A 27,900-nucleotide genomic window follows, 5' to 3' on the forward strand; every position below is an offset into this window, starting at 1 on the left:
CTTTCCCAATGGCGCACTTCTTTGGGTTTATGGTAAACTCTACCTTCCTCAGTGCATCGAGTACTGCCTGGATCGTCCCCACTCCAGGCTGAAAATCACAATGTCGTCCAAATAAGCGGCAGCATACTTCTTGTGAGGGTCTAAGATCCGGTCCATAGCCCTCTAGAAGGTAGCAGGGACTCCTTGTAGACCGAACGGTATTCTGGTGAAATGGAAGCATCCATCAGGAGTAGAGTAGGCCATCTTCTTCTTGGCACTTGGGGACAGGAGAATCTGCCAGTACCCCTTTATTAGGTCCAGGGTGGAGATGTATCTGGCCAACCCTAGCATCTCAATGAGCTCATCCATCCGGGGCATTGGATATGCGTCCAACTTAGACACCTCATTCAGCTTAATGTAATCATTACAGAAGCGCCACTCTCCATCAGGCTTTGGCACAAGGACAAACTGGAGCAGTGGGCAGTAAACTGGAGCAGTGGGCAGCAACTAACAGAATTGTTTTTAACAGGGAAAAATACAAAGTACTACATCTGGGCAATAAAAATGAAAAAAAGCATATACAGAATGGGAGGAATAGGGCTAAGCAACAGCACATGTGAAAAAGACTTGGGTATACTAATAGATCACAGACTGAACTTTGGTGTGTGATGCAGCAGCAAAAAAGGCAAAAATAATTCTAGGATGTATTACCAGAAGCATACAGTCTAGATCATGTGAAGTCATTATCCCCCACTACTCCTCTTTGGTCAGACCTCATCTGCAATACTCTGTCCAGTTTTGGGCACCACATTTTAAAAAAGACGAAAAAAAGAAGAAAAAGAAGCACAGAAAAAGCGCACTCACAGCCAGATGTGGATATGCAAAAAGGACTTTTATTAATCAAACAAATGCCAGGAAGGCTGAATACATGATAAAAACAATTAAAAAACACCAAAATGGAGAGGGTGGGCAGGTGGAATAAGAGCATGTATATGTAAATAAAGCATACAAGACATGATGTAACAAGTAATGTAATGTACTGTAAGGCATGATGTTTCTGGAACATGCTAGAAATCTCCCATTTTACTCCACTGAGGAGATTATCACCTTGTCACACAGCTGCAGCATCCCCCCTTGCCCCTCCTTAGCAGCTTTGTGTGTATCTGCTCTGCCTGCATCTGAAACAGGACACCGTCCATTTCCTGTGGAGCTAGGAATGTTAATTAAGCTGATTTCTTTGTTCTCAAACATGCAGCCGAATGAAAACTATGGGAGATATTAAACTAAGCTAGCATGGGCCCTGGTCGCGGCAGAAAAATGAAATGGACATTTCTGTGATCTGAGTGGACCCAGCTTCGCTATGGTGGCTCTTGCGAAGTTCTCGGACCTCCAGAAACTGAGATATGGATTGCTCCCAAATGGATTGTCCTATCTAGTGCATGTTTGATGTTGTCTTGTTGGGTTTGATGAACTACAACCAATGATACCATATGTGTGTTTGTGCGAACTTTCCTCATTAAGATATTGTTATTATACATTTTTAGATAAATTGCAACTTAGAGAGTAGGGGGGTTGGACATCACCAGACCGCCCATTTTGTGAGGTCACAAACCCAAAGGGATAAGGTATTCCCTCCCAAAATTCAGGCAGTTGAGCTCCAGATGCCATGCTAGAAAGATCTGCAGATGTCCGGGGATGTATGGTTGGTGACCCCTCCCCCGAGCCACATGGGATGCCTAAAGAACCATAAGCAACTGTAAGTGTAATTTATGTCTTTTCATCCATGTTATTTTCATATTTGCATTGTACATATTTAATGTCTCAACTTTGTAACAATTTTTATCTGTGTAATCACTGCCCACATTTTGGCAATAAATGATAAAATCTATTAGCTGTCTCCATGCTCTAAGAAACGAACTATGCGCCTTTTTTTTAGATAACCGCTACTAATTTGGGGGTTCGCCACGGACCCTCTTAATTAACTCTTTGATTAAGTGAATCGTGGCTGGTGGCAGCGTGATGTGTGCGGTTGGGTAGGCTGGTTGGCAGTACGGAAGGGTCTTATATTGCTGAATAAGGGGGGCTGCGGCCACAGCCTTGATAATTCCCTTACTGCAGTAGTCTAATTGTCCGTGCACAACAAGCAACCCATCCGGCGACTAATTAGCCTAAGTGCAGTTCCCTGACTGACCTGAGGGTAATGGGGTGCCGGAGAGCTGCGAGTTCCAAAGTGGAACGGAGAAAGTGGGATATACATAAATCCCTGCAGTTCTTGGAAGGTTGTTAGCGGTGGTGGGGCATCCAAAATACCCCCCTGCAATAAATTGTTAGGGCAATATTAGCTTGCTGTCTATTTTTGTCACATGGTGCCAGTGGTGGGATAACTAAGATAAGCCCCCACTGTGCCTGTGATAGCCGTGTGCCGGCAGTGCGTCACGGTGGGATCGTGACATATTGGTGGCACAGGGAGCGCCGGCGTCACAAGTAATATTAAATCTCAACAATGCTCTTTTCTCCCAGCAAGTGTGAAAGTTGATCTATTGGATTACTTTATTTGTCTCTTATCTCCAAAAGAAGGTCCAAACTATAGCCAATATATAATATATGATTTCACAATAAAGTGAACAATTATGCCAAGTGGACCTGAATCTTATTACACACGAGGCAATGTGCCGGATACACATATGTGGGTGAAAAGAGACAATGTCAATTTTACATAGTAATAATGTGTTCAGACAGAGCCATGTCATGAACAAAAATCATTCCATCCATGTAAAAAAAAAGGAGAAAGAACAAGAAGTTACTTCCCCTGACGAAGCTGCAGGTTGCAGCGACACGCGTTGGGTGCTGGCGGGCAGTGTGATCTCCCTCGGTAAATATTATGTGATTCTTATTGATTGCTTTTTGTTCTCAAATAAACATATAAATAAAAGTAATCCAATATATCAACTTTCACACTTGCTGGGAGAAAAGAGCATTGTTGAGATTTAATATTACTTGTTACATCATGTCTCGTATGCTTTATTTATATATGCATGCTCTTATTCCACCTGCCCACCCTCTCCATTTTGGTGTTTTTTGTTTTTATCATGTATTCGGCCTTCCTGGCATTTGTTTGATTCATAAAAGTCCTTTTTGCATATCCACATCTGGCTGTGAGTGCGCTTTTTCTGTGCTTCTTTTTCTTTTCTCCTTGGTATCTTTGGCACTGTGCTGCACCCAGCTAAGTCATTCATGTGTTAAATATTGTGGTGCCCACCTAACACATATTTTAAAAAAGACATCAACAAACTGGAGCAAGTTCAGAAAAGAGCGAGAATGGTGACCGGTCTGCAAACCCTGTCTTATGAGGAACGGTTGCAGGATTTGGGGATGTTTAGCTTGCAGACGAGAAGACTGAGAGGAGACTTAATAGCTGTCTACAAATATCTAAAGGGCTGTCACATTGTAGAAGGATCAACTTTATTCTCATTTGCACAAGGAAAGACTAGAAGCAATGGGATGAAACTGAATGGGAGGAGACACAGATTAGATATTAGAAAAAACTTTTTGACTGTTAGAAAGATCAATGAGTGGAACAGGCTGCCATGAGAAGTGGTGAGTTCTCCTTCAATGGAAGTCTTCAAACAGAGGCTGGACAGACATCTGACTGGGATGATTTAGCGAATCCTGCTTTGAGCAGGGGGTTGTACTGGAAGGTCCAGGAGGTCCCTTCCAACTCTACCATTCTATGATTCTAATAGGGTTGGACCAACCACTCTTTGACTACTCGATAACACCCAGGCTCAACATTCTCTTCACCTCCTGGGAGATCACCTTGCGGCGGGCTTCGGGAATCGGATACGGCTTCTGATTCACCCTCACATGTGATTCAGTCAGGATTTCGTGCTCCACATCCTGCGTACAACCTGGTAGCTCTATAAACAGGTCCTGGTTCCGTTGAAGCAGCTCACAGCACTGTTGTTTCTGGGCTGGTGACAGTGTCTCTGCCACTGTGACATCCTCAACCCTGGCTTCAGGACTGGCTCCTAGGCATGGTGCTCCTACCGAATCCCTGTCTCACCATGTTATAGCAGGTTAATGTGGTACAGTTGGTACGGCTTCCTCCTCCCTGATTGGTGGAGCTTGTAGTTGACGTCATTCAACTTCTCGACCCCCTCATATGGTCCTTGCCACTTGGGAAGGAATTTACTTTCCGTCGTGGGAATCAACACCAACACCCGATCTCCAGGGCTAAACGGTCTCAGCCTCGCGGCTCGAATGTAGACCCTCGCCTGGGCTGCTTGTGCTTGAAGGAAGCTCTCCTTCACAATGGGCATCACCCTTTGCCATCCGGTCCTGCATTTGGGCCACATGCTCAATAACGCTCCGGTGGGGTGTAACTTCTGCCTCCTAGGTCTCCTTTGCAACATCTAGAAGTCCAAGAGGGTGTTCTCCATACAACAGCTCGAACGGTGAGAATTCTGTAGAAGACTGAGGAACTTCTCTGATATAGAAAAACAAGTATGGCAGTAGGCAATCTTAGACTCGGCCTTCCCTCTCCACGACTTTAAGACTGGACTTCAACGTCTTGTTGAATCTCTCCACCAGGCCGTCCGTTTATGGATGGTACACCGATGTGCAGAGTTGTGTAACCTGAAGAGCCTTACACAACTCCCTCATCACTTTGGACATAAATAGTGTGCCTTGGTCCGTCAGGATCTCTTTCGGCAGGTCCGTCTGAGAAAAAATATGGACCAACTCTCAGGCTATGCTCCAGGCGGAGGAGTTTCTAAGGGGTACTGCCTCCAGGTACCGTTGCATAGTCCATCACCATTAGAATGTATTGGTGCCCTCTGGCGCACTTAACCAGGGGGGTCCATGGCAATCATGTCAAATGAGACCTCTATAATGGGCAATGGCACTAGGGGACTTCAAAAATGGGACATGGGGCTGTAAGCTGACAAGTAAGGCAGGGCCAGCAATAGTTAACAATCTCACAGTGACACCCAGGCCAGTAGTACCTCCTAATGACCCGTTCTTGTGTTTTGTCTACTCCCAGATGTCCACCCAATATATGGGATTGGGCCAGGTCTAAGACTGTACGCCTATAGGGACATGGTACTATCAACTGCTCTGCGACTTCATGTCTCAGCTTAGAGACCCGATGCAATAGTTCTCCATTTAATGCAAAATGTGGATACCTTGTGTCAGCCCCCTGTTCTTGGGCAACCCCCATTTATCACGGTCACATTTTCCAACGCCCCTTTTAGGGTAAGATCCCACATTTGAGCAGTCCCAAAATTTCCCCCAGAAACCCCCAATTCAGGAATCTCTGCCTCACTGGTCACCGTCTCGTCCTTGTCACCAGCCAGGACACACAAGGGGAATTCATCCACTTCCAACTGTGATGGAGTTCCCTCAGGGTTAGACAGGCTCCTGTTTGAGACATTTGGTATACTGACTTCCCCCACATGTCCCAGAATAGGTTAAAGTCCCATCCTATTATCATCGGGTGTAGCAAGTCCTTAATCACCCCGACCTCATGCGACTCCACCCCACAGTTAGTTTTTATAGTCACTCTGGCAACGGGATAGTCCTTGGCGTCCCTGTGGATACAGTGGACACCCACAGTTTTCTCTGGGACCAACTGGTGGGGGAGCGTGGTCCTTATCAGGGTCACCAAGCTCCCTGAGTCTAACAGTCCTGACACCAGCATTCCGTTTATGGTCACAGGACATGACTGCGGCACCTCCTCGGGCTGATAGTCCACATTGCAGATGGGATATGCATAGTGGGAGCAGCACCTCCCTAGGCTGCAGTCCATCTCTTCGGAGGACAAGGGACAATGGGCGGCTATATGTCTTGTACTGCGACATCTCCAGCAAAGCAAGTTTCTTTGCATGGCCTTTGACAACCCCTCAGCAACCCCCAGTGGTGGCTCTACTACCTCTCTTTTGGGGCTCTGGTTACCGCTGGGTACCCCTGGTTTCTTTAGGAACCTTTCGACCACCTGAAACCATTCCATTATGTCCACTAGTACGTCCTCATTTCGGGGATCTCACTGGGCAACCCAGGTCTACACTGGCCTAGGAAGGAAGCGCACAAACCGGTCCATGACAACGCGCTCGACCATCTGGGCTAGAGTGGAGGATTCTAGCTGCAGCCATTTTTACACTAGATGCAGGACGTCAAACATCTGTGACCAAGGCGGTTTATTCCCATAATATGCCCAATGGTGAACCCTTTGCGCTCTCACTGACAGTCACTCTCGCATGTGCCAAAATTTCCATTTCTAACTTGGCATACTCTGGCGTGTCCTGTAAAGCCAAATCATTATGGGCCTTCTGGGGCTCACCAATCAAATAGGGGACCAGCACTTCTGCCCACTGCTCTGAGGGTAGCTTCTCACACTCCACCACCCACTCAAACACAGTCAAAAATGCCTCCACATCATCACCAGGGGTTATTTTCTGCATTGCTCGTCTTACAGTCTTCCGGACGTGCATGTCGTCACCTGGACTTGCGGTCTTCCATGAACTGCCTCTGCAAGCAAGTCAATCTGCATCTGGTGTTGCTCGTGCTGCTGCATATGCTATATAAGCACCTTGCTTGTCTCTTCCTGTGCCATCTGTTGCTGCTGTAATTTTAGTTGGTGCTGCAATTGCTGTTGCTGCTGTGCTTGTAGTTGGTGCTGCAATTGCAGCTGCTGCTGTGCTTGTAGTAGGTGTTTTAGCAAGTCCTCCATCTCACCTGATGTCACACGCTGGCTTGTGGCCTCCCCATGCGTACACTGGAAACACAACCCGCACTGGGGTTGCTTTGGTGCTGGTAAAGTGGGAGATTTGTACAAAAGTAAAAGGGATTTTGAATAAGGAAGGCTATCACTTTATTTTGCACCTCCATGCCATACCCTGTGGACAGCGCTTGATTGGAGCCAATTTCATCCTACAACAGGACAATGACCCAAAGCACACCTCCAAATTATGCCAGAACTATTTAGGGAAGAAGCCAGCAGCTGGTATTCTATCTGTAATGTAGCGGCCAGCGCCATCACCAGATCTCAACCCCATTGAGCTGTTGTGGGAGCAGCTTGACCGTATGGTACGCAAAACGTGTCCATCAAGCCAAACAAACTTGAGGGCGGGCTTCTGGAAGCATGGGGTGAAAAATTTCTCCAGATTACCTCAGCAAATTAACTGCTAGAATGCCAAAGGTCTGCAATGCTGGAATTGCTGCAATGGGAGCATTCTTTGACGAAAGCAAAGTTTGAAAGAGAAAATTATTATTTCAAATAAAAATCTTTTTTTCGAACCTTGTCAATGTCTGGACGAGATTTTACATTCATTTGGCAAATCATTTGATTAATAAAAGTATGAGTTTTCATGGAAAGCACAAAATTGTCTGTGTGACCCCAAACTTTTGAACACTAGTGTACATCAGCCCAGCCAGCCCCAAGCCCCTGTATATACATCAGCCACAGCCAGCCCCTGTATATACATCAGCCACAGCCAGCCCCCAGCCCCTGTATATACATCAGCCACAGCCAGCCCCCAGCCCCTGTATATACATCAGCCACAGTCAGCACTCACTAACCCAGACCCGGCATGACGTCACTGACTGAATAGAATAACAGCGATTGCCTCAGGAGCGCACGAGTACTAGGAGCTCCTCCGGATGATTGACCTGATACACCCAAGGGCGGGAGACGGGGAGAACAGAGCACTCTCTCTCCGCCCACAAAGAACATCCTAATGTTCAAAGTCAGGCGTTCTTAACCCCTATGTGCAGGGCACACGGCCACTGACTCACTGATGCTTGCACGAGCGGGCGCACCTGAAAAGCCGCCGTGCCCGCAGCAGGAAAAACAGGTGGCCTCATGATGAGAGGTGCACGCCTCTGCATCTAGGGGGGGGCAGATGCCCCCCTTGCCCCACGGTGGGTACACCCATGGTACCATGTTTATTTATGTCCATCTTTTTAATCGTGTGTTATTCCACTTTTTGTTCGGTGGTATGATGATAAAGCATTGTTTTTTGCCTTGTTATTTTTATGGTGTTCACTAAAGGGGTTAACTAGTGGGACAGGTTTAAAGCTTGGGTCGTTACAGATGTGGCGATACCAAATATGTGTACTTTTATTGTTTTAGATTTTTTTCATTCAAATATTTATTTAGTGATAGAATATTGATTTTTTTAATTTTTCCAAAAAGAGAAGATAGTGTAGATAGGGACCGGGGGAGGTGATTACTGTACAGGAGGAGAAGATAGTTTAGATAGTGACCTGGAACTGGGGGAGGTGATTACTGTACAGGAGGAGAAGATAGTGTAGATAGTGACCTGGGACCGGGGGTGATTACTGTACAGGAGGAGAAGATAGTGTAGACAGTGACCTGGGACCGGGGGAGGTAATTACTGTACAGGAGAAGATAGTGTAGATAGTGACCTGGGACCGGGGAAGGTGATTACTGTACAGGAGAAGATAGCGTAGATAGTGACCTGGGACTGGGGGAGGTGATTACTGTACAGGAGGAGGAGATATTGTAGATAGTGACCTGGGACTGGGGGAGGTAATTACTGTACAGGAGGAGAAGAAAGTGTAGATAGTGACCTGGGACTGGAGGAGGTGATTACTGTACAGGAGGAGAAGATAGTGTAGATAGTGACCTGGGACTGGGGGAGGTGATTACTGTACAGGAGAAGATAGCGTAGATAGTGACCTGGGACTGGGGGAGGTGATTACTGTACAGGAGGAGAAGATAGTGTAGATAGTGACCTGGGACCGGGGGAGGTAATTACTGTACAGGAGGAAGAGGTAGTGTAGATAGTGACCTGGGACTGGGGGAGGTGATTACTGTACAGGAGAATATAGTGTAGATAGTGACCTGGGACAGGAGGAGGTAATTACTGTACAGGAGGAGAAGATAGTGTAGATAGTGACCTGGGATTGGGGGAGGTGATTACTGTACAGGAGTAGAAGATAGTGTAGATAGTGACCTGGGACTGGGGGAGGTAATTACTGTACAGGAGGAGAAGATAGTGTAGATAGTGATCTGGGACTGGGGGAGGTAATTACTGTACGGGAGGAGAAGATAGTGTAGATAGTGACCTGGGACTGGGGGAGGTAATTACTGTACACTAGGAGGAGATATTGTAGATAGTGACATGGGACCGGGGGAGGTAATTACTGTACAGGAAGAGGAGATAGTGTAGATAGTGACCTGGGATTGGGGGAGGTGATTACTGTACAGGAGCAGAAGCTAGTGTAGATAGTGACCTGGGACTGGGGGAGGTAATTACTGTACACTAGGAGGAGATATTATAGATAGTGACCTGGGACCGGGGGAGGTAAATACTGTACAGGAAGAGAAGATAGTGTAGATAGTGACCTGGGACTGGGGGAGGTGATTACTGTACATTAGGAGAAGATAGTGTAGATAGTGACCTGGGATTGGGGGGAGGTGATTACTGTACAGGAGGAGAAGATAGTGTAGATAGTGATCTGGGACTGGGGGAGGTAATTACTGTACAGGAGGAGAAGATAGTGTAGATAGTGACCTGGGATTGGGGGGAGGTGATTACTGTACAGGAGGAGAATATAGTGTAGATAGTGACCTGGGCCCGGGGGAGGTGATTACTGTACATGAGGAGAATATAGTGTAGATAGTGACCTGGGACTGGAGGAGGTAATTACTGTACAGGAGGAGAAGAAAGTGTAGATAGTGACCTGGGATTGGGGGGAGGTGATTACTGTACACTAGGAGGAGATAGTGTAGATAGTGACCTGGGACTGGGGGAGGTGATTACTGTACAGGAGGAGGAGATAGTGTAGATAGTGACCTGGGATTGGGGGGAGGTGATTACTGTACACTAGGAGGAGATAGTGTAGATAGTGACCTGGGACTGGGGGAGGTGATTACTGTACAGGAGGAGGAGATAGTGTAGATAGTGACCTGGGATTGGGGGGAGGTGATTACTGTACACTAGGAGGAGATAGTGTAGATAGTGACCTGGGACTGGAGGAGGTAATTACTGTACAGGAGGAGAAGATAGTGTAGATAGTGACCTGGGATTGGGGGGAGGTGATTACTGTACACTAGGAGGAGATAGTGTAGATAGTGACCTGGGACTGGGGGAGGTGATTACTGTACAGGAGGAGGAGATAGTGTAGATAGTGACCTGGGATTGGGGGGAGGTGATTACTGTACACTAGGAGGAGATAGTGTAGATAGTGACCTGGGACTGGAGGAGGTAATTACTGTACAGGAGGAGAAGATAGTGTAGATAGTGACCTGGGATTGGGGGGAGGTGATTACTGTACACTAGGAGGAGATAGTGTAGATAGTGACCTGGGACTGGGGGAGGTGATTACTGTACAGGAGGAGAAGATAGTGTAGATAGTGACCTGGGATTGGGGGGAGGTGATTACTGTACACTAGAAGGAGATAGTGTAGATAGTGACCTGGGACTGGGGGAGGTGATTACTGTACAGGAGGAGGAGATAGTGTAGATAGTGACCTGGGACTGGGGGAGGTGATTACTGTACAGGAGAAGAAGATTGTGTAGAAAGTGATCTGGGACTGGGGGAGGTGATTACTGTACAGGAGGAGGAGATAGTGTAGATAGTGACCTGGGACTGGGGGAGGTGATTACTGTACAGGAGGAGGAGATAGTGTAGATAGTGACCTGGGACTGGGGGAGGTGATTACTGTACGGGAGGAGGAGATAGTGTAGATAGTGACCTGGGACTGGGGGAGGTGATTACTGTACAGGAGAAGAAGATTGTGTAGAAAGTGATCTGGGACTGGGGGAGGTGATTACTGTACAGGATAAGAATATAGTCTAGATAGTGATCTTGGACTGGGGGAGGTGATTACTGTACAGGAGGAGGAGATAGTGTAGATAGTGATCTGGGACTGGGGTATTAGGTAGGAAAATAGTACTTGATGCACTTTTGCTTTCTATTCGGGATCCGTGAGATATTCTCTTAACTCATCTAATGGGACCATGGAGGAATGGACAATTTTCTTATTACTCTTACACATATTCTTCACTCAGCGGATTTCCTAGAACAAGCCCACTTATTTCCATCCAAACAATGCGATTCCAGTGGTTATGCGGCCCTCACCCCTCCTGCATCCTTGCGCTTCCCCACCATCCAGCCTGCTCCTCCTGGGACCCGCATAGCACCTGACAGCAGCTTCTGAGGGACCAGCACGGATGGGTGCTGTGATCACCCCTAATAATGGTCCAGGCTCTTCCCCCTCCTCCTCTGGAGCCCTCAGGCTCGGTGGCCTTGAATGGAGGCTGCAGAGAACATTCTGCCGCCACCTCTTCCCCAGTCTAAATATAGTTCTGTGGAGAACAGAGTCTGCGCAGCTCATGCAGAGTCTAGTGTAGAGCCTTGTATGAGGGCAGAGCGCTGTGTGTCAGTATCAGGAGCTGCAGAGCCTAGTGTAGAGCCTTGTATGAGGGCAGAGCACTATGCACCAGTATCAGGAGCTGCACAGTCTAGTGTAGAGCCTTGTATGAGGGCAGAGCGCTGTGTGTCAGTATCAGGAGGAGCACAGTATGAGGGCAGAGCGCTGTGCATCAGTATCAGGAGGTGCAGAGTCTAGTGTAGAGCCTTGTATGAGGGCAGAGCACGGTGCACCAGTATCAGGAGCTGCACAGTCTAGTGTAGAGCCTTGTATGAGGGCAGAGCACGGTGCACCAGTATCAGGAGCTGCACAGTCTAGTGTAGAGCCTTGTATGAGGGCAGAGCACTGTGCACCAGTATCAGGAGGTGCAGAGTCTAGTGTAGAGCCTTGTATGAGGGCAGAGCACTGTGCGTCAGTATCAGGAGGTGCAGAGTCTAGTGTAGAGCCTTGTATGAGGGCAGAGCGCTGTGCATCAGTATCAGGAGGTGCAGAGTCTAGTGTAGAGCCTTGTATGAGGGCAGAGCACGGTGCACCAGTATCAGGAGCTGCACAGTCTAGTGTAGAGCCTTGTATGATGGCAGAGCACTGTGCACCAGTATCAGGAGGTGCAGAGTCTAGTGTAGAGCCTTGTATGAGGGCAGAGCACTGTGCGTCAGTATCAGGAGGTGCAGAGTCTAGTGTAGAGCCTTGTATGAGGGCAGAGCGCTGTGCATCAGTATCAGGAGCTGCACAGTCTAGTGTAGAGCCTTGTATGAGGGCAGAGCACTGTGCGTCAGTATCAGGAGCTGCACAGTCTTGTGTAGAGCCTTGTATGAGGGCAGAGCGCTGTGCGTCAGTATCAGGAGCTGCACAGTCTAGTGTAGAGCCTTGTATGAGGGCAGAGCGCTGTGCGTCAGTATCAGGAGGTGCAGAGTCTAGTGTAGAGCCTTGTATGAGGGCAGAGCGCTGTGCATCAGTATCAGGAGGTGCAGAGTCTAGTGTAGAGCCTTGTATGAGGGCAGAGCGCTGTGCGTCAGTATCAGGAGCTGCACAGTCTAGTGTAGAGCCTTGTATGAGGGCAGAGCGCTGTGCATCAGTATCGGGAGCTGCAGAGTCTAGTGTAGAGCCTTGTATGAGGGCAGAGCGCTGTGCGTCAGTATCAGGAGCTGCAGAGTCTAGTGTAGAGCCTTGTATGAGGGCAGAGCGCTGTGCGTCAGTATCAGGAGCTGCACAGTCTAGTGTGGAGCCTTGTATGAGGGCAGTGCACTGTGCACCAGTATCAGGAGCTGCACAGTCTAGTGTAGAGCCTTGTATGAGGGCAGAGCACTGTGCGTCAGTATCAGGAGCTGCACAGTCTAGTGTAGAGCCTTGTATGAGGGCAGAGCGCTGTGCATCAGTATCAGGAGCTGCACAGTCTAGTGTAGAGCCTTGTATGAGGGCACAGCACTGTGCGTCAGTATCAGGAGGTGCAGAGTCTAGTGTAGAGCCTTGTATGAGGGCAGAGCGCTGTGCGTCAGTATCAGGAGCTGAACAGTCTAGTGTAGAGCCTTGTATGAGGGCAGAGCGCTGTGCGTCAGTATCAGGAGGTGCAGAGTCTAGTGTAGAGCCTTGTATGAGGGCACAGCACTGTGCGTCAGTATCAGGAGCTGCACAGTCTAGTGTAGAGCCTTGTATGAGGGCAGAGCACTGTGTGTCAGTATCAGGAGGAGCACAGTATAGTGTAGAGCCTTGTATGAGGGCAGAGCGCTGTGCGTCAGTATCAGGAGCTGCAGAGTCTAGTGTAGAGCCTTGTATGAGGGCAGAGCGCTGTGCGTCAGTATCAGGAGCTGCACAGTCTAGTGTGGAGCCTTGTATGAGGGCAGAGCACTGTGCGTCAGTATCAGGAGCTGCACAGTCTAGTGTAGAGCCTTGTATGAGGGCAGAGCGCTGTGCATCAGTATCAGGAGCTGCAGAGTCTAGTGTAGAGCCTTGTATGAGGGCAGAGCGCTGTGCGTCAGTATCAGGAGGTGCACAGTCTAGTGTAGAGCCTTGTATGAGGGCAGAGCGCTGTGCGTCAGTATCAGGAGCTGCACAGTCTAGTGTACAGCCTTGTATGAGGGCACAGCACTGTGCGTCAGTATCAGGAGGTGCACAGTCTAGTGTAGAGCCTTGTATGAGGGCAGAGCGCTGTGCGTCAGTATCAGGAGCTGCACAGTCTAGTGTAGAGCCTTGTATGAGGGCAGAGCGCTGTGCGTCAGTATCAGGAGGTGCAGAGTCTAGTGTGGAGCCTTGTATGAGGGCAGAGCGCTGTGCGTCAGTATCAGGAGGTGCAGAGTCTAGTGTAGAGCCTTGTATGAGGGCACAGCACTGTGCGTCAGTATCAGGAGCTGCACAGTCTAGTGTAGAGCCTTGTATGAGGGCAGAGCGCTGTGTGTCAGTATCAGGAGGAGCACAGTATAGTGTAGAGCCTTGTATGAGGGCAGAGCGCTGTGCGTCAGTATCAGGAGCTGCAGAGTCTAGTGTAGAGCCTTGTATGAGGGCAGAGCGCTGTGCGTCAGTATCAGGAGCTGCACAGTCTAGTGTGGAGCCTTGTATGAGGGCAGAGCACTGTGCGTCAGTATCAGGAGCTGCACAGTCTAGTGTAGAGCCTTGTATGAGGGCAGAGCGCTGTGCGTCAGTATCAGGAGGTGCAGAGTCTAGTGTAGAGCCTTGTATGAGGGCAGAGCACTGTGCGTCAGTATCAGGAGCTGCACAGTCTAGTGTAGAGCCTAGTATGAGGGCAGAGCGCTGTGTGTCAGTATCAGGAGGAGCACAGTATAGTGTAGAGCCTTGTATGAGGGCAGAGCGCTGTGCGTCAGTATCAGGAGCTGCAGAGTCTAGTGTAGAGCCTTGTATGAGGGCAGACCGCTGTGCGTCAGTATCAGGAGCTGCAGAGTCTAGTGTAGAGCCATGTATGAGGGCAGAGCGCTGTGCGTCAGTATCAGGAGCTGCACAGTCTAGTGTGGAGCCTTGTATGAGGGCAGAGCACTGTGCACCAGTATCAGGAGCTGCAGAGTCTAGTGTAGAGCCATGTATGAGGGCAGAGCGCTGTGCGTCAGTATCAGGAGCTGCACAGTCTAGTGTAGAGCATTGTATGAGGGCAGAGCACTGTGCACCAGTATCAGGAGCTGCACAGTCTAGTGTGGAGCCTTGTATGAGGGCAGAGCGCTGTGCGTCAGTATCAGGAGGTGCAGAGTCTAGTGTAGAGCCTTGTATGAGGGCAGAGCGCTGTGCGTCAGTATCAGGAGCTGCAGAGTCTAGTGTAGAGCCATGTATGAGGGCAGAGCGCTGTGCGTCAGTATCAGGAGGAGCACAGTATAGTGTAGAGCCTTGTATGAGGGCAGAGCGCTGTGCGTCAGTATCAGGAGCTGCAGAGTCTAGTGTAGAGCCTTGTATGAGGGCAGAGCACTGTGCGTCAGTATCAGGAGGAGCACAGTATAGTGTAGAACCTTGTATGAGGGCAGAGCACTGTGTGTCAGTATCAGGAGCTGCAGAGTCTAGTGTAGAGCCTTGTATGAGGGCAGAGCACTGTGCACCAGTATCAGGAGCTGCACAGTCTAGTGTAGAGCCTTGTATGAGGGCAGAGCGCTGTGCATCAGTATCGGGAGCTGCAGAGTCTAGTGTAGAGCCTTGTATGAGGGCAGAGCGCTGTGCGTCAGTATCAGGAGCTGCACAGTCTAGTGTAGAGCCTTGTATGAGGGCAGAGCGCTGTGCGTCAGTATCAGGAGCTGCACAGTCTAGTGTGGAGCCTTGTATAAGGGCAGAGCACTGTGCGTCAGTATCAGGAGCTGCACAGTCTAGTGTAGAGCCTTGTATGAGGGCAGAGCGCTGTGCGTCAGTATCAGGAGGTGCACAGTCTAGTGTAGAGCCTTGTATGAGGGCAGAGCACTGTGCGTCAGTATCAGGAGCTGCAGAGTCTAGTGTATAGCCCTGTATGAGGGCAGAGCACTGTGCGTCAGTATCAGGAGCTGCAGAGTCTAGTGTAGAGCCTTGTATGAGGGCAGAGCGCTGTGCGTCAGTATCGGGAGCTGCACAGTCTAGTGTAGAGCCTTGTATGAGGGCAGAGCGCTGTGCGTCAGTATCGGGAGCTGCAGAGTCTAGTGTAGAGCCTTGTATGAGGGCAGAACACTGTGCGTCAGTATCAGGAGCTGCACAGTCTAGTGTAGAGCCTTGTATGAGGGCAGAGCGCTGTGCGTCAGTATCAGGAGCTGCACAGTCTAGTGTAGAGCCTTGTATGAGGGCAGAGCGCTGTGTGTCAGTATCAGGAGGTGCAGAGTCTAGTGTAGAGCCTTGCATGAGGGCAGAGCGCTGTGTGTCAGTATCAGGAGGTGCAGAGTCTAGTGTAGAGCCTTGTATGAGGGCAGAGCGCTGTGCGTCAGTATCAGGAGCTGCAGAGTCTAGTGTAGAGCCTTGTATGAGGGCAGAGCGCTGTGCGTCAGTATTAGGAGCTGCAGAGTCTAGTGTAGAGCCTTGTATGAGGGCAGCGCGCTGTGCGTCAGTATCAGGAGGTGCAGAGTCTAGTGTAGAGACTTGTATGAGGGCAGAGCGCTGTGCGTCAGTATCAGGAGCTGCAGAGTCTAGTGTAGAGCCTTATATGAGGGCAGAGCACTGTGCACCAGTATCAGGAGCTGCACAGTCTAGTGTAGAGACTTGTATGAGGGCAGAGCGCTGTGCATCAGTATCAGGAGCTGCAGAGTCTAGTGTAGAGCCTTGTATGAGGGCAGAGCGCTGTGCGTCAGTATCAGGAGCTGCACAGTCTAGTGTAGAGCCTTGCCTTGTATGAGGGCAGAGCGCTGTGCGTCAGTATCAGGAGGTGCAGAGTCTAGTGTAGAGCCTTGTATGAGGGCAGAGCGCTGTGCACCAGTATCAGGAGCTGCAGAGTCTAGTGTAGAGCCTTGTATGAGGGCAGAACACTGTGCACCAGTATCAGGAGCTGCACAGTCTAGTGTAGAGCCTTGTATGAGGGCAGAGCGCTGTGCGTCAGTATCAGGAGCTGCACAGTCTAGTGTAGAGCCTTGTAAGAGGGCAGAGCGCTGTGTGTCAGTATCAGGAGGTGCAGAGTCTAGTGTAGAGCCTTGTATGAGGGCAGAGCGCTGTGTGTCAGTATCAGGAGGTGCAGAGTCTAGTGTAGAGCCTTGTATGAGGGCAGAGCGCTGTGCGTCAGTATGAGGAGCTGCACAGTCTAGTGTAGAGCCTTGTATGAGGGCAGAGCGCTGTGTGTCAGTATCTGGAGGTGCAGAGTCTAGTGTAGAGCCTTGTATGAGGGCAGAGCGCTGTGCGTCAGTATCAGGAGCTGCAGAGTCTAGTGTAGAGCCTTGTATGAGGGCAGAGCGCTGTGCGTCAGTATCAGGAGCTGCACAGTCTAGTGTAGAGCCTTGTATGAGGGCAGAGCGCTGTGTGTCAGTATCAGGAGGTGCAGAGTCTAGTGTAGAGCCTTGTATGAGGGCAGAGCGCTGTGCGTCAGTATCAGGAGCTGCAGAGTCTAGTGTAGAGCCTTATATGAGGGGAGAGCACTGTGCACCAGTATCAGGAGCTGCACAGTCTAGTGTAGAGACTTGTATGAGGGCAGAGCGCTGTGCATCAGTATCAGGAGCTGCAGAGTCTAGTGTAGAGCCTTGTATGAGGGCAGAGCGCTGTGCGTCAGTATCAGGAGCTGCACAGTCTAGTGTAGAGCCTTGCCTTGTATGAGGGCAGAGCGCTGTGCGTCAGTATCAGGAGGTGCAGAGTCTAGTGTAGAGCCTTGTATGAGGGCAGAGCGCTGTGCACCAGTATCAGGAGCTGCAGAGTCTAGTGTAGAGCCTTGTATGAGGGCAGAGCGCTGTGCGTCAGTATCAGGAGCTGCACAGTCTAGTGTAGAGCCTTGTATGAGGGCAGAGCGCTGTGCGTCAGTATCAGGAGCTGCACAGTCTAGTGTAGAGCCTTGTATGAGGGCAGAGCGCTGTGTGTCACTATCAGGAGGTGCAGAGTCTAGTGTAGAGCCTTGTATGAGGGCAGAGCGCTGTGTGTCAGTATCAGGAGGTGCAGAGTCTAGTGTAGAGCCTTGTATGAGGGCAGAGCGCTGTGCGTCAGTATCAGGAGCTGCAGAGTCTAGTGTAGAGCCTTGTATGAGGGCAGAGCGCTGTGCGTCAGTATTAGGAGCTGCAGAGTCTAGTGTAGAGCCTTGTATGAGGGCAGCGCGCTGTGCGTCAGTATCAGGAGGTGCAGAGTCTAGTGTAGAGACTTGTATGAGGGCAGAGCGCTGTGCGTCAGTATCAGGAGCTGCAGAGTCTAGTGTAGAGCCTTATATGAGGGCAGAGCACTGTGCACCAGTATCAGGAGCTGCACAGTCTAGTGTAGAGACTTGTATGAGGGCAGAGCGCTGTGCATCAGTATCAGGAGCTGCAGAGTCTAGTGTAGAGCCTTGTATGAGGGCAGAGCGCTGTGCGTCAGTATCAGGAGCTGCACAGTCTAGTGTAGAGCCTTGCCTTGTATGAGGGCAGAGCGCTGTGCGTCAGTATCAGGAGGTGCAGAGTCTAGTGTAGAGCCTTGTATGAGGGCAGAGCGCTGTGCACCAGTATCAGGAGCTGCAGAGTCTAGTGTAGAGCCTTGTATGAGGGCAGAGCGCTGTGCACCAGTATCAGGAGCTGCACAGTCTAGTGTAGAGCCTTGTATGAGGGCAGAGCACTGTGCGTCAGTATCAGGAGGTGCAGAGTCTAGTGTAGAGCCTTGTATGAGGGCAGAGCGCTGTGCACCAGTATCAGGAGCTGCAGAGTCTAGTGTAGAGCCTTGTATGAGGGCAGAGCACTGTGCACCAGTATCAGGAGCTGCACAGTCTAGTGTAGAGCCTTGTATGAGGGCAGAGCACTGTGCACCAGTATCAGGAGGTGCAGAGTCTAGTGTAGAGCCTTGTATGAGGGCAGAGCACTGTGCGTCAGTATCAGGAGCTGCACAGTCTAGTGTAGAGCCTTGCCTTGTATGAGGGCAGAGCGCTGTGCACCAGTATCAGGAGCTGCACAGTCTAGTGTAGAGCCTTGTATGAGGGCAGAGCGCTGTGCGTCAGTATCAGGAGGTGCAGAGTCTAGTGTAGAGCCTTGTATGAGGGCAGAGCGCTGTGCACCAGTATCAGGAGCTGCAGAGTCTAGTGTAGAGCCTTGTATGAGGGCAGAGCACTGTGCACCAGTATCAGGAGCTGCACAGTCTAGTGTAGAGCCTTGTATGAGGGCAGAGCACTGTGCACCAGTATCAGGAGGTGCAGAGTCTAGTGTAGAGCCTTGTATGAGGGCAGAGCACTGTGCGTCAGTATCAGGAGCTGCACAGTCTAGTGTAGAGCCTTGCCTTGTATGAGGGCAGAGCGCTGTGCACCAGTATCAGGAGCTGCAGAGTCTAGTGTAGAGCCTTGTATGAGGGCAGAGCGCTGTGCACCAGTATCAGGAGCTGCAGAGTCTAGTGTAGAGCCTTGTATGAGGGCAGAGCACTGTGCACCAGTATCAGGAGCTGCACAGTCTAGTGTAGAGCCTTGTATGAGGGCAGAGCACTGTGCACCAGTATCAGGAGGTGCAGAGTCTAGTGTAGAGCCTTGTATGAGGGCAGAGCACTGTGCGTCAGTATCAGGAGCTGAAGAGTCTAGTGTAGAGCCTTGTATGAGGGCAGAGCACTGTGCGTCAGTATCAAGAGGTGCAGAGTCCAGTGTAGAGCCTTGTGTGAGGGCAGAGCACTGTGCGTCAGTATCAGGAGCTGAAGAGTCTAGTGTAGAGCCTTGTATGAGGGCAGAGCGCTGTGCGTCAGTATCAGGAGGTGCAGAGTCTAGTGTAGAGCCTTGTATGAGGGCAGAGCGCTGTGTGTCAGTATCAGGAGGTGCAGAGTCTAGTGTAGAGCCTTGTATGAGGGCAGAGCACTGTGCGTCAGTATCAGGAGCTGAAGAGTCTAGTGTAGAGCCTTGTATGAGGGCAGAGCGCTGTGTGTCAGTATCAGGAGGTGCAGAGTCTAGTGTAGAGCCTTATATGAGGGCAGAGCACTGTGCACCAGTATCAGGAGGTGCAGAGTCTAGTGTAGAGCCTTGTATGAGGGCAGAGCGCTGTGCGTCAGTATCAGGAGGTGCAGAGTCTAGTGTAGAGCCTTGTATGAGGGCAGAGCGCTGTGCGTCAGTATCAGGAGCTGCACAGTCTAGTGTAGAGCCTTGTATGAGGGCAGAGCGCTGTGCGTCAGTATCAGGAGCTGCACAGTCTAGTGTAGAGCCTTGTATGAGGGCAGAGCGCTGTGCATCAGTATCAGGAAGTGCAGAGTCCAGTGTAGAGCCTTGTATGAGGGCAGAGCGCTGTGCGTCAGTATCAGGAGGTGCAGAGTCTAGTGTAGAGCCTTGTATGAGGGCAGAGCGCTGTGTGTCAGTATCAGGAGGTGCAGAGTCTAGTGTAGAGCCTTGTATGAGGGCAGAGCGCTGTGCGTCAGTATCAGGAGGTGCAGAGTCTAGTGTAGAGCCTTGTATGAGGGCAGAGCGCTGTGCGTCAGTATCAGGAAGTGCAGAGTCCAGTGTAGAGCCTTGTATGAGGGCAGAGCGCTGTGCGTCACTATCAGGAGGTGCAGAGTCCACTGTAGAGCCTTGTGTGAGGGCAGAGCGCTGTGCATGAGTATCAGGAGCTGCCGAGTCCAGTGTAGAGCATTGTATGAGGGCAGAGCGCTGTGCATCAGTACCAGGAGCTGCAGAGTCTAGTGTAGAGCATTGTATGAGGGCAGAGCGCTGCGCATCAGTATCAGGAGCTGCCGAGTCCAGTGTAGAGCCTTGTATGAGGGCAGAGCACTGTGCATCAGTATCAGGAGCTGCAGAGTCTAGTGTAGAGCATTGTATGAGGGCAGAGCGCTGTGCATCAGTATCAGGAGCTGCAGAGTCTAGTGTAGAGCCTTGTATGAGGGCAGAGCGCTGTGCATCAGTATCAGGAGCTGCAGAGTCTAGTGTAGAGCATTGTATGAGGGCAGAGCGCTGTGCATCAGTATCAGGAGCTGCAGAGTCTAGTGTAGAGCCTTGTATGAGGGCAGAGCGCTGTGTGTCAGTATCAGGAGCTGCACAGTCTAGTGTAGAGCCTTGTATGAGGGCAGAGCGCTGTGCGTCAGTATCAGGAGCTACACAGTCTAGTGTAGAGCCTTGTATGAGGGCAGAGCGCTGTGCGTCAGTATCAGGAGCTGCAGAGTCTAGTGTAGAGCCTTGTATGAGGGCAGAGCACTGTGCACCAGTATCAGGAGCTGCACAGTCTAGTGTAGAGCCTTGTATGAGGGCAGAGCGCTGTGCACCACTATCAGGAGCTGCAGAGTCAGTCTAGTGTAGAGCCTTGTATGAGGGCAGAGCACTGTGCGTCAGTATCAGGAGCTGCAGAGTCTAGTGTAGAGCCTTGTATGAGGGCAGAGCGCTGTGCGTCAGTATCAGGAGCTGCACAGTCTAGTGTGGAGCCTTGTATGAGGGCAGAGCACTGTGCATCAGTATCAGGAGCTGCAGAGTCTAGTGTAGAGCCTTGTATGAGGGCAGAGCACTGTGCGTCAGTATCAGGAGCTGCACAGTCTAGTGTAGAGCCTTGTATGAGGGCAGAGCGCTGTGCATCAGTATCAGGAGCTGCAGAGTCTAGTGTAGAGCCTTGTATGAGGGCAGAGCGCTGTGCGTCAGTATCAGGAGCTGCACAGTCTAGTGTAGAGCCTTGTATGAGGGCAGAGCGCTGTGCGTCAGTATCAGGAGCTGCAGAGTCTAGTGTAGAGCCTTGTATGAGGGCAGAGCGCTGTGCGTCAGTATCAGGAGGTGCAGAGTCTAGTGTAGAGCCTTGTATGAGGGCAGAGCACTGTGTGTCAGTATCAGGAGCTGCACAGTCTAGTGTAGAGCCTTGTATGAGGGCAGAGCGCTGTGCATCAGTATCAGGAGCTGCAGAGTCTAGTGTAGAGCCTTGTATGAGGGCAGAGCACTGTGCGTCAGTATCAGGAGCTGCACAGTCTAGTGTAGAGCCTTGTATGAGGGCAGAGCGCTGTGCGTCAGTATCAGGAGCTGCACAGTCTAGTGTAGAGCATTGTATGAGGGCAGACCGCTGTGCGTCAGTATCAGGAGCTGCACAGTCTTGTGTAGAGCCTTGTATGAGGGCAGAGCGCTGTGCACCAGTATCAGGAGCTGCAGAGTCTAGTGTAGAGCCTTGTATGAGGGCAGAGCGCTGTGCATCAGTATCAGGAGCTGCACAGTCTAGTGTAGAGCCTTGTATGAGGGCAGAGCGCTGTGCACCAGTATCAGGAGCTGCAGAGTCTAGTGTAGATACTTGTATGAGGGCAGAGCGCGGTGTATCAGTATCGGAAGGTGCAGAGTCCAGTGTAGAGCCTTGTATGAGGGCAGAGCACTGTGCGTCAGTATCAGGAGCTGCAGAGTCTAGTGTAGAGCCTTGTATGAGGGCAGAGCGCTGTGCGTCAGTATCAGGAGCTGCAGAGTCTAGTGTAGAGCCTTGTATGAGGGCAGAGCGCTGTGCGTCAGTATCAGGAGCTGCAGAGTCTAGTGTAGAGCCTTGTATGAGGGCAGAGCGCTGTGCGTCAGTATCAGGAGCTGCAGAGTCTAGTGTAGAGCCTTGTATGAGGGCAGAGCACTGTGCACCAGCATCAGGAGCTGCAGAGTCTAGTGTAGAGCCTTGTATGAGGGCAGAGCGCTGTGCGTCAGTATCAGGAGCTGCACAGTCTAGTGTAGAACCTTGTATGAGGGCAGAGCGCTGTGCGTCAGTATCAGGAGCTGCACAGTCTAGTGTAGAGCCTTGTATGAGGGCAGAGCGCTGTGCGTCAGTATCAGGAGCTGCAGAGTCTAGTGTAGAGCCTTGTATGATGGCAGAGCACTGTGCGTCAGTATCAGGAGCTGCAGAGTCTAGTGTAGAGCCTTGTATGAGGGCAGAGCGCTGTGCACAAGTATCAGGAGCTGCAGAGTCTAGTGTAGAGCCTTGTATGAGGGCAGAGCGCTGTGCGTCAGTATCAGGAGCTGCACAGTCTAGTGTAGAGCCTTGTATGAGGGCAGAGCACTGTGCGTCAGTATCAGGAGCTGCAGAGTCTAGTGTAGATACTTGTATGAGGGCAGAGCGCGGTGTATCAGTATCGGAAGGTGCAGAGTCCAGTGTAGAGCCTTGTATGAGGGCAGAGCACTGTGCGTCAGTATCAGGAGCTGCAGAGTCTAGTGTAGAGCCTTGTATGAGGGCAGAGCACTGTGCGTCAGTATCAGGAGCTGCAGAGTCTAGTGTAGAACCTTGTATGAGGGCAGAGCGCTGTGCGTCAGTATCAGGAGCTGCAGAGTCTAGTGTAGAGCCTTGTATGAGGGCAGAGCACTGTGCGTCAGTATCAGGAGCTGCACAGTCTAGTGTAGAGCCTTGTATGAGGGCAGAGCACTGTGCACCAGTATCAGGAGCTGCAGAGTCTAGTGTAGAGCCTTGTATGAGGGCAGAGCGCTGTGCGTCAGTATCAGGAGCTGCACAGTCTAGTGTAGAGCCTTGTATGAGGGCAGAGCACTGTGCGTCAGTATCAGGAGCTGCACAGTCTAGTGTAGAGCCTTGTATGAGGGCAGAGCGCTGTGCGTCAGTATCAGGAGCTGCACAGTCTAGTGTAGAACCTTGTATGAGGGCAGAGCGCTGTGCACCAGTATCAGGAGCTGCAGAGTCTAGTGTAGAGCCTTGTATGAGGGCAGAGCGCTGTGCGTCAGTATCAGGAGCTGCACAGTCTAGTGTAGAGCCTTGTATGAGGGCAGAGCACTGTGCGTCAGTATCAGGAGCTGCAGAGTCTAGTGTAGATACTTGTATGAGGGCAGAGCACAGTGCGTCAGTATCGGAAGGTGCAGAGTCCAGTGTAGAGCCTTGTATGAGGGCAGAGCACTGTGCGTCAGTATCAGGAGCTGCAGAGTCTAGTGTAGAGCCTTGTATGAGGGCAGAGCACTGTGCGTCAGTATCAGGAGCTGCAGAGTCTAGTGTAGAGCCTTGTATGAGGGCAGAGCGCTGTGCGTCAGTATCAGGAGCTGCAGAGTCTAGTGTAGAGCCTTGTATGAGGGCAGAGCACTGTGCGTCAGTATCAGGAGCTGCAGAGTCTAGTGTAGAACCTTGTATGAGGGCAGAGCGCTGTGCGTCAGTATCAGGAGGTGCACAGTCTAGTGTAGAGCCTTGTATGAGGGCAGAGCACTGTGTGTCAGTATCAGGAGCTGCACAGTCTAGTGTAGAGCCTTGTATGAGGGCAGAGCGCTGTGCGTCAGTATCAGGAGCTGCACAGTCTAGTGTAGAGCCTTGTATGAGGGCAGAGCGCTGTGCGTCAGTATCAGGAGCTGCACAGTCTAGTGTAGAGCCTTGTATGAGGGCAGAGCACTGTGCGTCAGTATCAGGAGCTGCACAGTCTAGTGTAGAGCCTTGTATGAGGGCAGAGCACTGTGCGTCAGTATCAGGAGCTGCAGAGTCTAGTGTAGAGCCTTGTATGAGGGCAGAGCGCTATGCGTCAGTATCAGGAGCTGCACAGTCTAGTGTAGAGCCTTGTATGAGGGCAGAGCGCTGTGCACCAGTTTCAGGAGCTGCAGAGTCTAGTGTAGAGCCTTGTATGAGGGCAGAGCGCTGTGCGTCAGTATCAGGAGCTGCACAGTCTAGTGTAGAGCCTTGTATGAGGGCAGAGCGCTGTGCATCAGTATCAGGAGCTGCAGAGTCTAGTGTAGAGCCTTGTATGAGGGCAGAGCGCTGTGCGTCAGTATCAGGAGCTGCAGAGTCTAGTGTAGAGCCTTGTATGAGGGCAGAGCGCTGTGCGTCAGTATCAGGAGCTGCAGAGTCTAGTGTAGAACCTTGTATGAGGGCAGAGCGCTGTGCGTCAGTATCAGGAGGTGCACAGTCTAGTGTAGAGCCTTGTATGAGGGCAGAGCACTGTGCGTCAGTATCAGGAGCTGCACAGTCTAGTGTAGAGCCTTGTATGAGGGCAGAGCCCTGTGCGTCAGTATCAGGAGCTGAAGAGTCTAGTGTAGAACCTTGTATGAGGGCAGAGCGCTGTGCGTCAGTATCAGGAGGTGCACAGTCTAGTGTAGAGCCTTGTATGAGGGCAGAGCACTGTGCACCAGTATCAGGAGCTGCACAGTCTAGTGTAGAGCCTTGTATGAGGGCAGAGCACTGTGCGTCAGTATCAGGAGCTGAAGAGTCTAGTGTAGAGCCTTGTATGAGGGCAGAGCGCTGTGCGTCAGTATCAGGAGCTGCACAGTCTAGTGTAGAGCCTTGTATGATGGCAGAGCACTGTGCACCAGTATCAGGAGCTGCAGAGTCTAGTGTAGAGCCTTGTATGAGGGAAGAGCACTGTGCACCAGTATCAGGAGCTGCACAGTCTAGTGTAGAGCCTTGTATGAGGGCAGAGCACTGTGTGTCAGTATCAGGAGCTGCACAGTCTAGTGTAGAGCCTTGTATGAGGGCAGAGCGCTGTGCGTCAGTATCAGGAGCTGCAGAGTCTAGTGTAGAGCCTTGTATGAGGGCAGAGCACTGTGCACCAGTATCAGGAGCTGCAGAGTCTAGTGTAGAGCCTCGTATGAGGGCAGAGCGCTGTGCGTCAGTATCAGGAGCTGCACAGTCTAGTGTAGAGCCTTGTATGAGGGCAGAGCACTGTGCACCAGTATCAGGAGCTGCACAGTCTAGTGTAGAGCCTTGTATGAGGGCAGAGCACTGTGCACCAGTATCAGGAGCTGCACAGTCTAGTGTAGAGCCTTGTATGAGGGCAGAGCACTGTGCGTCAGTATCAGGAGCTGCAGAGTCTAGTGTAGAGCCTTGTATGAGGGCAGAGCGCTGTGCGTCAGTATCAGGAGCTGCACAGTCTAGTGTGGAGCCTTGTATGAGGGCAGAGCACTGTGCATCAGTATCAGGAGCTGCAGAGTCTAGTGTAGAGCCTTGTATGAGGGCAGAGCACTGTGCGTCAGTATCAGGAGCTGCACAGTCTAGTGTAGAGCCTTGTATGAGGGCAGAGCGCTGTGCATCAGTATCAGGAGCTGCAGAGTCTAGTGTAGAGCCTTGTATGAGGGCAGAGCGCTGTGCGTCAGTATCAGGAGCTGCACAGTCTAGTGTAGAGCCTTGTATGAGGGCAGAGCACTGTGCGTCAGTATCAGGAGCTGCACAGTCTAGTGTAGAGCATTGTATGAGGGCAGAGCGCTGTGCATCAGTACCAGGAGCTGCAGAGTCTAGTGTAGAGCATTGTATGAGGGCAGAGCGCTGTGCATCAGTATCAGGAGCTGCCGAGTCCAGTGTAGAGCCTTGTATGAGGGCAGAGCAATGTGCATCAGTATCAGGAGCTGCAGAGTCTAGTGTAGAGCATTGTATGAGGGCAGAGCGCTGTGCATCAGTATCAGGAGCTGCAGAGTCTAGTGTAGAGCCTTGTATGAGGGCAGAGCGCTGTGCATCAGTATCAGGAGCTGCAGAGTCTAGTGTAGAGCATTGTATGAGGGCAGAGCGCTGTGCATCAGTATCAGGAGCTGCAGAGTCTAGTGTAGAGCCTTGTATGAGGGCAGAGCGCTGTGTGTCAGTATCAGGAGCTGCACAGTCTAGTGTAGAGCCTTGTATGAGGGCAGAGCGCTGTGCGTCAGTATCAGGAGCTGCAGAGTCTAGTGTAGAGCCTTGTATGAGGGCAGAGCACTGTGCACCAGTATCAGGAGCTGGACAGTCTAGTGTAGAGCCTTGTATGAGGGCAGAGCGCTGTGCGTCAGTATGAGGAGCTGCACAGTCTAGTGTAGAGCCTTGTATGAGGGCATAGCGCTGTGTGTCAGTATCAGGAGGTGCACAGTCTAGTGTAGAGCCTTGTATGAGGGCAGAGCACTGTGCGTCAGTATCAGGAGCTGAAGAGTCTAGTGTAGAGCCTTGTATGAGGGCAGAGCGCTGTGCGTCAGTATCAGGAGCTGCACAGTCTAGTGTAGAGCCTTGTATGATGGCAGAGCACTGTGCACCAGTATCAGGAGCTGCAGAGTCTAGTGTAGAGCCTTGTATGAGGGAAGAGCACTGTGCACCAGTATCAGGAGCTGCACAGTCTAGTGTAGAGCCTTGTATGAGGGCAGAGCACTGTGTGTCAGTATCAGGAGCTGCACAGTCTAGTGTAGAGCCTTGTATGAGGGCAGAGCGCTGTGCGTCAGTATCAGGAGCTGCAGAGTCTAGTGTAGAGCCTTGTATGAGGGCAGAGCACTGTGCACCAGTATCAGGAGCTGCAGAGTCTAGTGTAGAGCCTCGTATGAGGGCAGAGCGCTGTGCGTCAGTATCAGGAGCTGCACAGTCTAGTGTAGAGCCTTGTATGAGGGCAGAGCACTGTGCACCAGTATCAGGAGCTGCACAGTCTAGTGTAGAGCCTTGTATGAGGGCAGAGCACTGTGCACCAGTATCAGGAGCTGCACAGTCTAGTGTAGAGCCTTGTATGAGGGCAGAGCACTGTGCGTCAGTATCAGGAGCTGCAGAGTCTAGTGTAGAGCCTTGTATGAGGGCAGAGCGCTGTGCGTCAGTATCAGGAGCTGCACAGTCTAGTGTGGAGCCTTGTATGAGGGCAGAGCACTGTGCATCAGTATCAGGAGCTGCAGAGTCTAGTGTAGAGCCTTGTATGAGGGCAGAGCACTGTGCGTCAGTATCAGGAGCTGCACAGTCTAGTGTAGAGCCTTGTATGAGGGCAGAGCGCTGTGCATCAGTATCAGGAGCTGCAGAGTCTAGTGTAGAGCCTTGTATGAGGGCAGAGCGCTGTGCGTCAGTATCAGGAGCTGCACAGTCTAGTGTAGAGCCTTGTATGAGGGCAGAGCACTGTGCGTCAGTATCAGGAGCTGCACAGTCTAGTGTAGAGCATTGTATGAGGGCAGAGCGCTGTGCATCAGTACCAGGAGCTGCAGAGTCTAGTGTAGAGCATTGTATGAGGGCAGAGCGCTGTGCATCAGTATCAGGAGCTGCCGAGTCCAGTGTAGAGCCTTGTATGAGGGCAGAGCACTGTGCATCAGTATCAGGAGCTGCAGAGTCTAGTGTAGAGCATTGTATGAGGGCAGAGCGCTGTGCATCAGTATCAGGAGCTGCAGAGTCTAGTGTAGAGCCTTGTATGAGGGCAGAGCGCTGTGCATCAGTATCAGGAGCTGCAGAGTCTAGTGTAGAGCATTGTATGAGGGCAGAGCGCTGTGCATCAGTATCAGGAGCTGCAGAGTCTAGTGTAGAGCCTTGTATGAGGGCAGAGCGCTGTGTGTCAGTATCAGGAGCTGCACAGTCTAGTGTAGAGCCTTGTATGAGGGCAGAGCGCTGTGCGTCAGTATCAGGAGCTACACAGTCTAGTGTAGAGCCTTGTATGAGGGCAGAGCGCTGTGCGTCAGTATCAGGAGCTGCAGAGTCTAGTGTAGAGCCTTGTATGAGGGCAGAGCACTGTGCACCAGTATCAGGAGCTGGACAGTCTAGTGTAGAGCCTTGTATGAGGGCAGAGCGCTGTGCGTCAGTATGAGGAGCTGCACAGTCTAGTGTAGAGCCTTGTATGAGGGCAGAGCGCTGTGTGTCAGTATCAGGAGGTGCAGAGTCTAGTGTAGAGCCTTGTATGAGGGCAGAGCGCTGTGCGTC

At 51.1% G+C, this 27,900-nt stretch overlaps 2 protein-coding genes across 3 annotated transcripts in view; both read right to left on the bottom strand.

Moving 5' to 3' along the window:
- The window catches only part of SCRT1 (scratch family transcriptional repressor 1), a 164,800-nt gene that overhangs the window by 97,747 nt on the left and 39,153 nt on the right, over positions 1-27,900 (bottom strand). The gene's annotated exons all lie outside the window — the stretch shown is intronic.
- LOC141060320 (uncharacterized) lies at positions 9,441-18,692 on the bottom strand. Its single transcript, XM_073556516.1, has 2 exons — positions 9,855-18,692; positions 9,441-9,797 (listed from the first exon to the last, which is right to left on the bottom strand). The coding sequence occupies exon 1, from the start codon at positions 15,668-15,670 to the stop codon at positions 11,513-11,515; it is 4,158 nt and encodes a 1,385-aa protein (XP_073412617.1). The 5' UTR covers positions 15,671-18,692; the 3' UTR covers positions 9,441-9,797; positions 9,855-11,512.

Source organism: Dendrobates tinctorius, unplaced genomic scaffold (assembly GCF_039654945.1).
Source record: "Dendrobates tinctorius isolate UK_male_01 unplaced genomic scaffold, ASM3965494v1 ptg000235l, whole genome shotgun sequence".
Classification (NCBI taxonomy): Eukaryota; Metazoa; Chordata; class Amphibia; order Anura; family Dendrobatidae; genus Dendrobates; species Dendrobates tinctorius.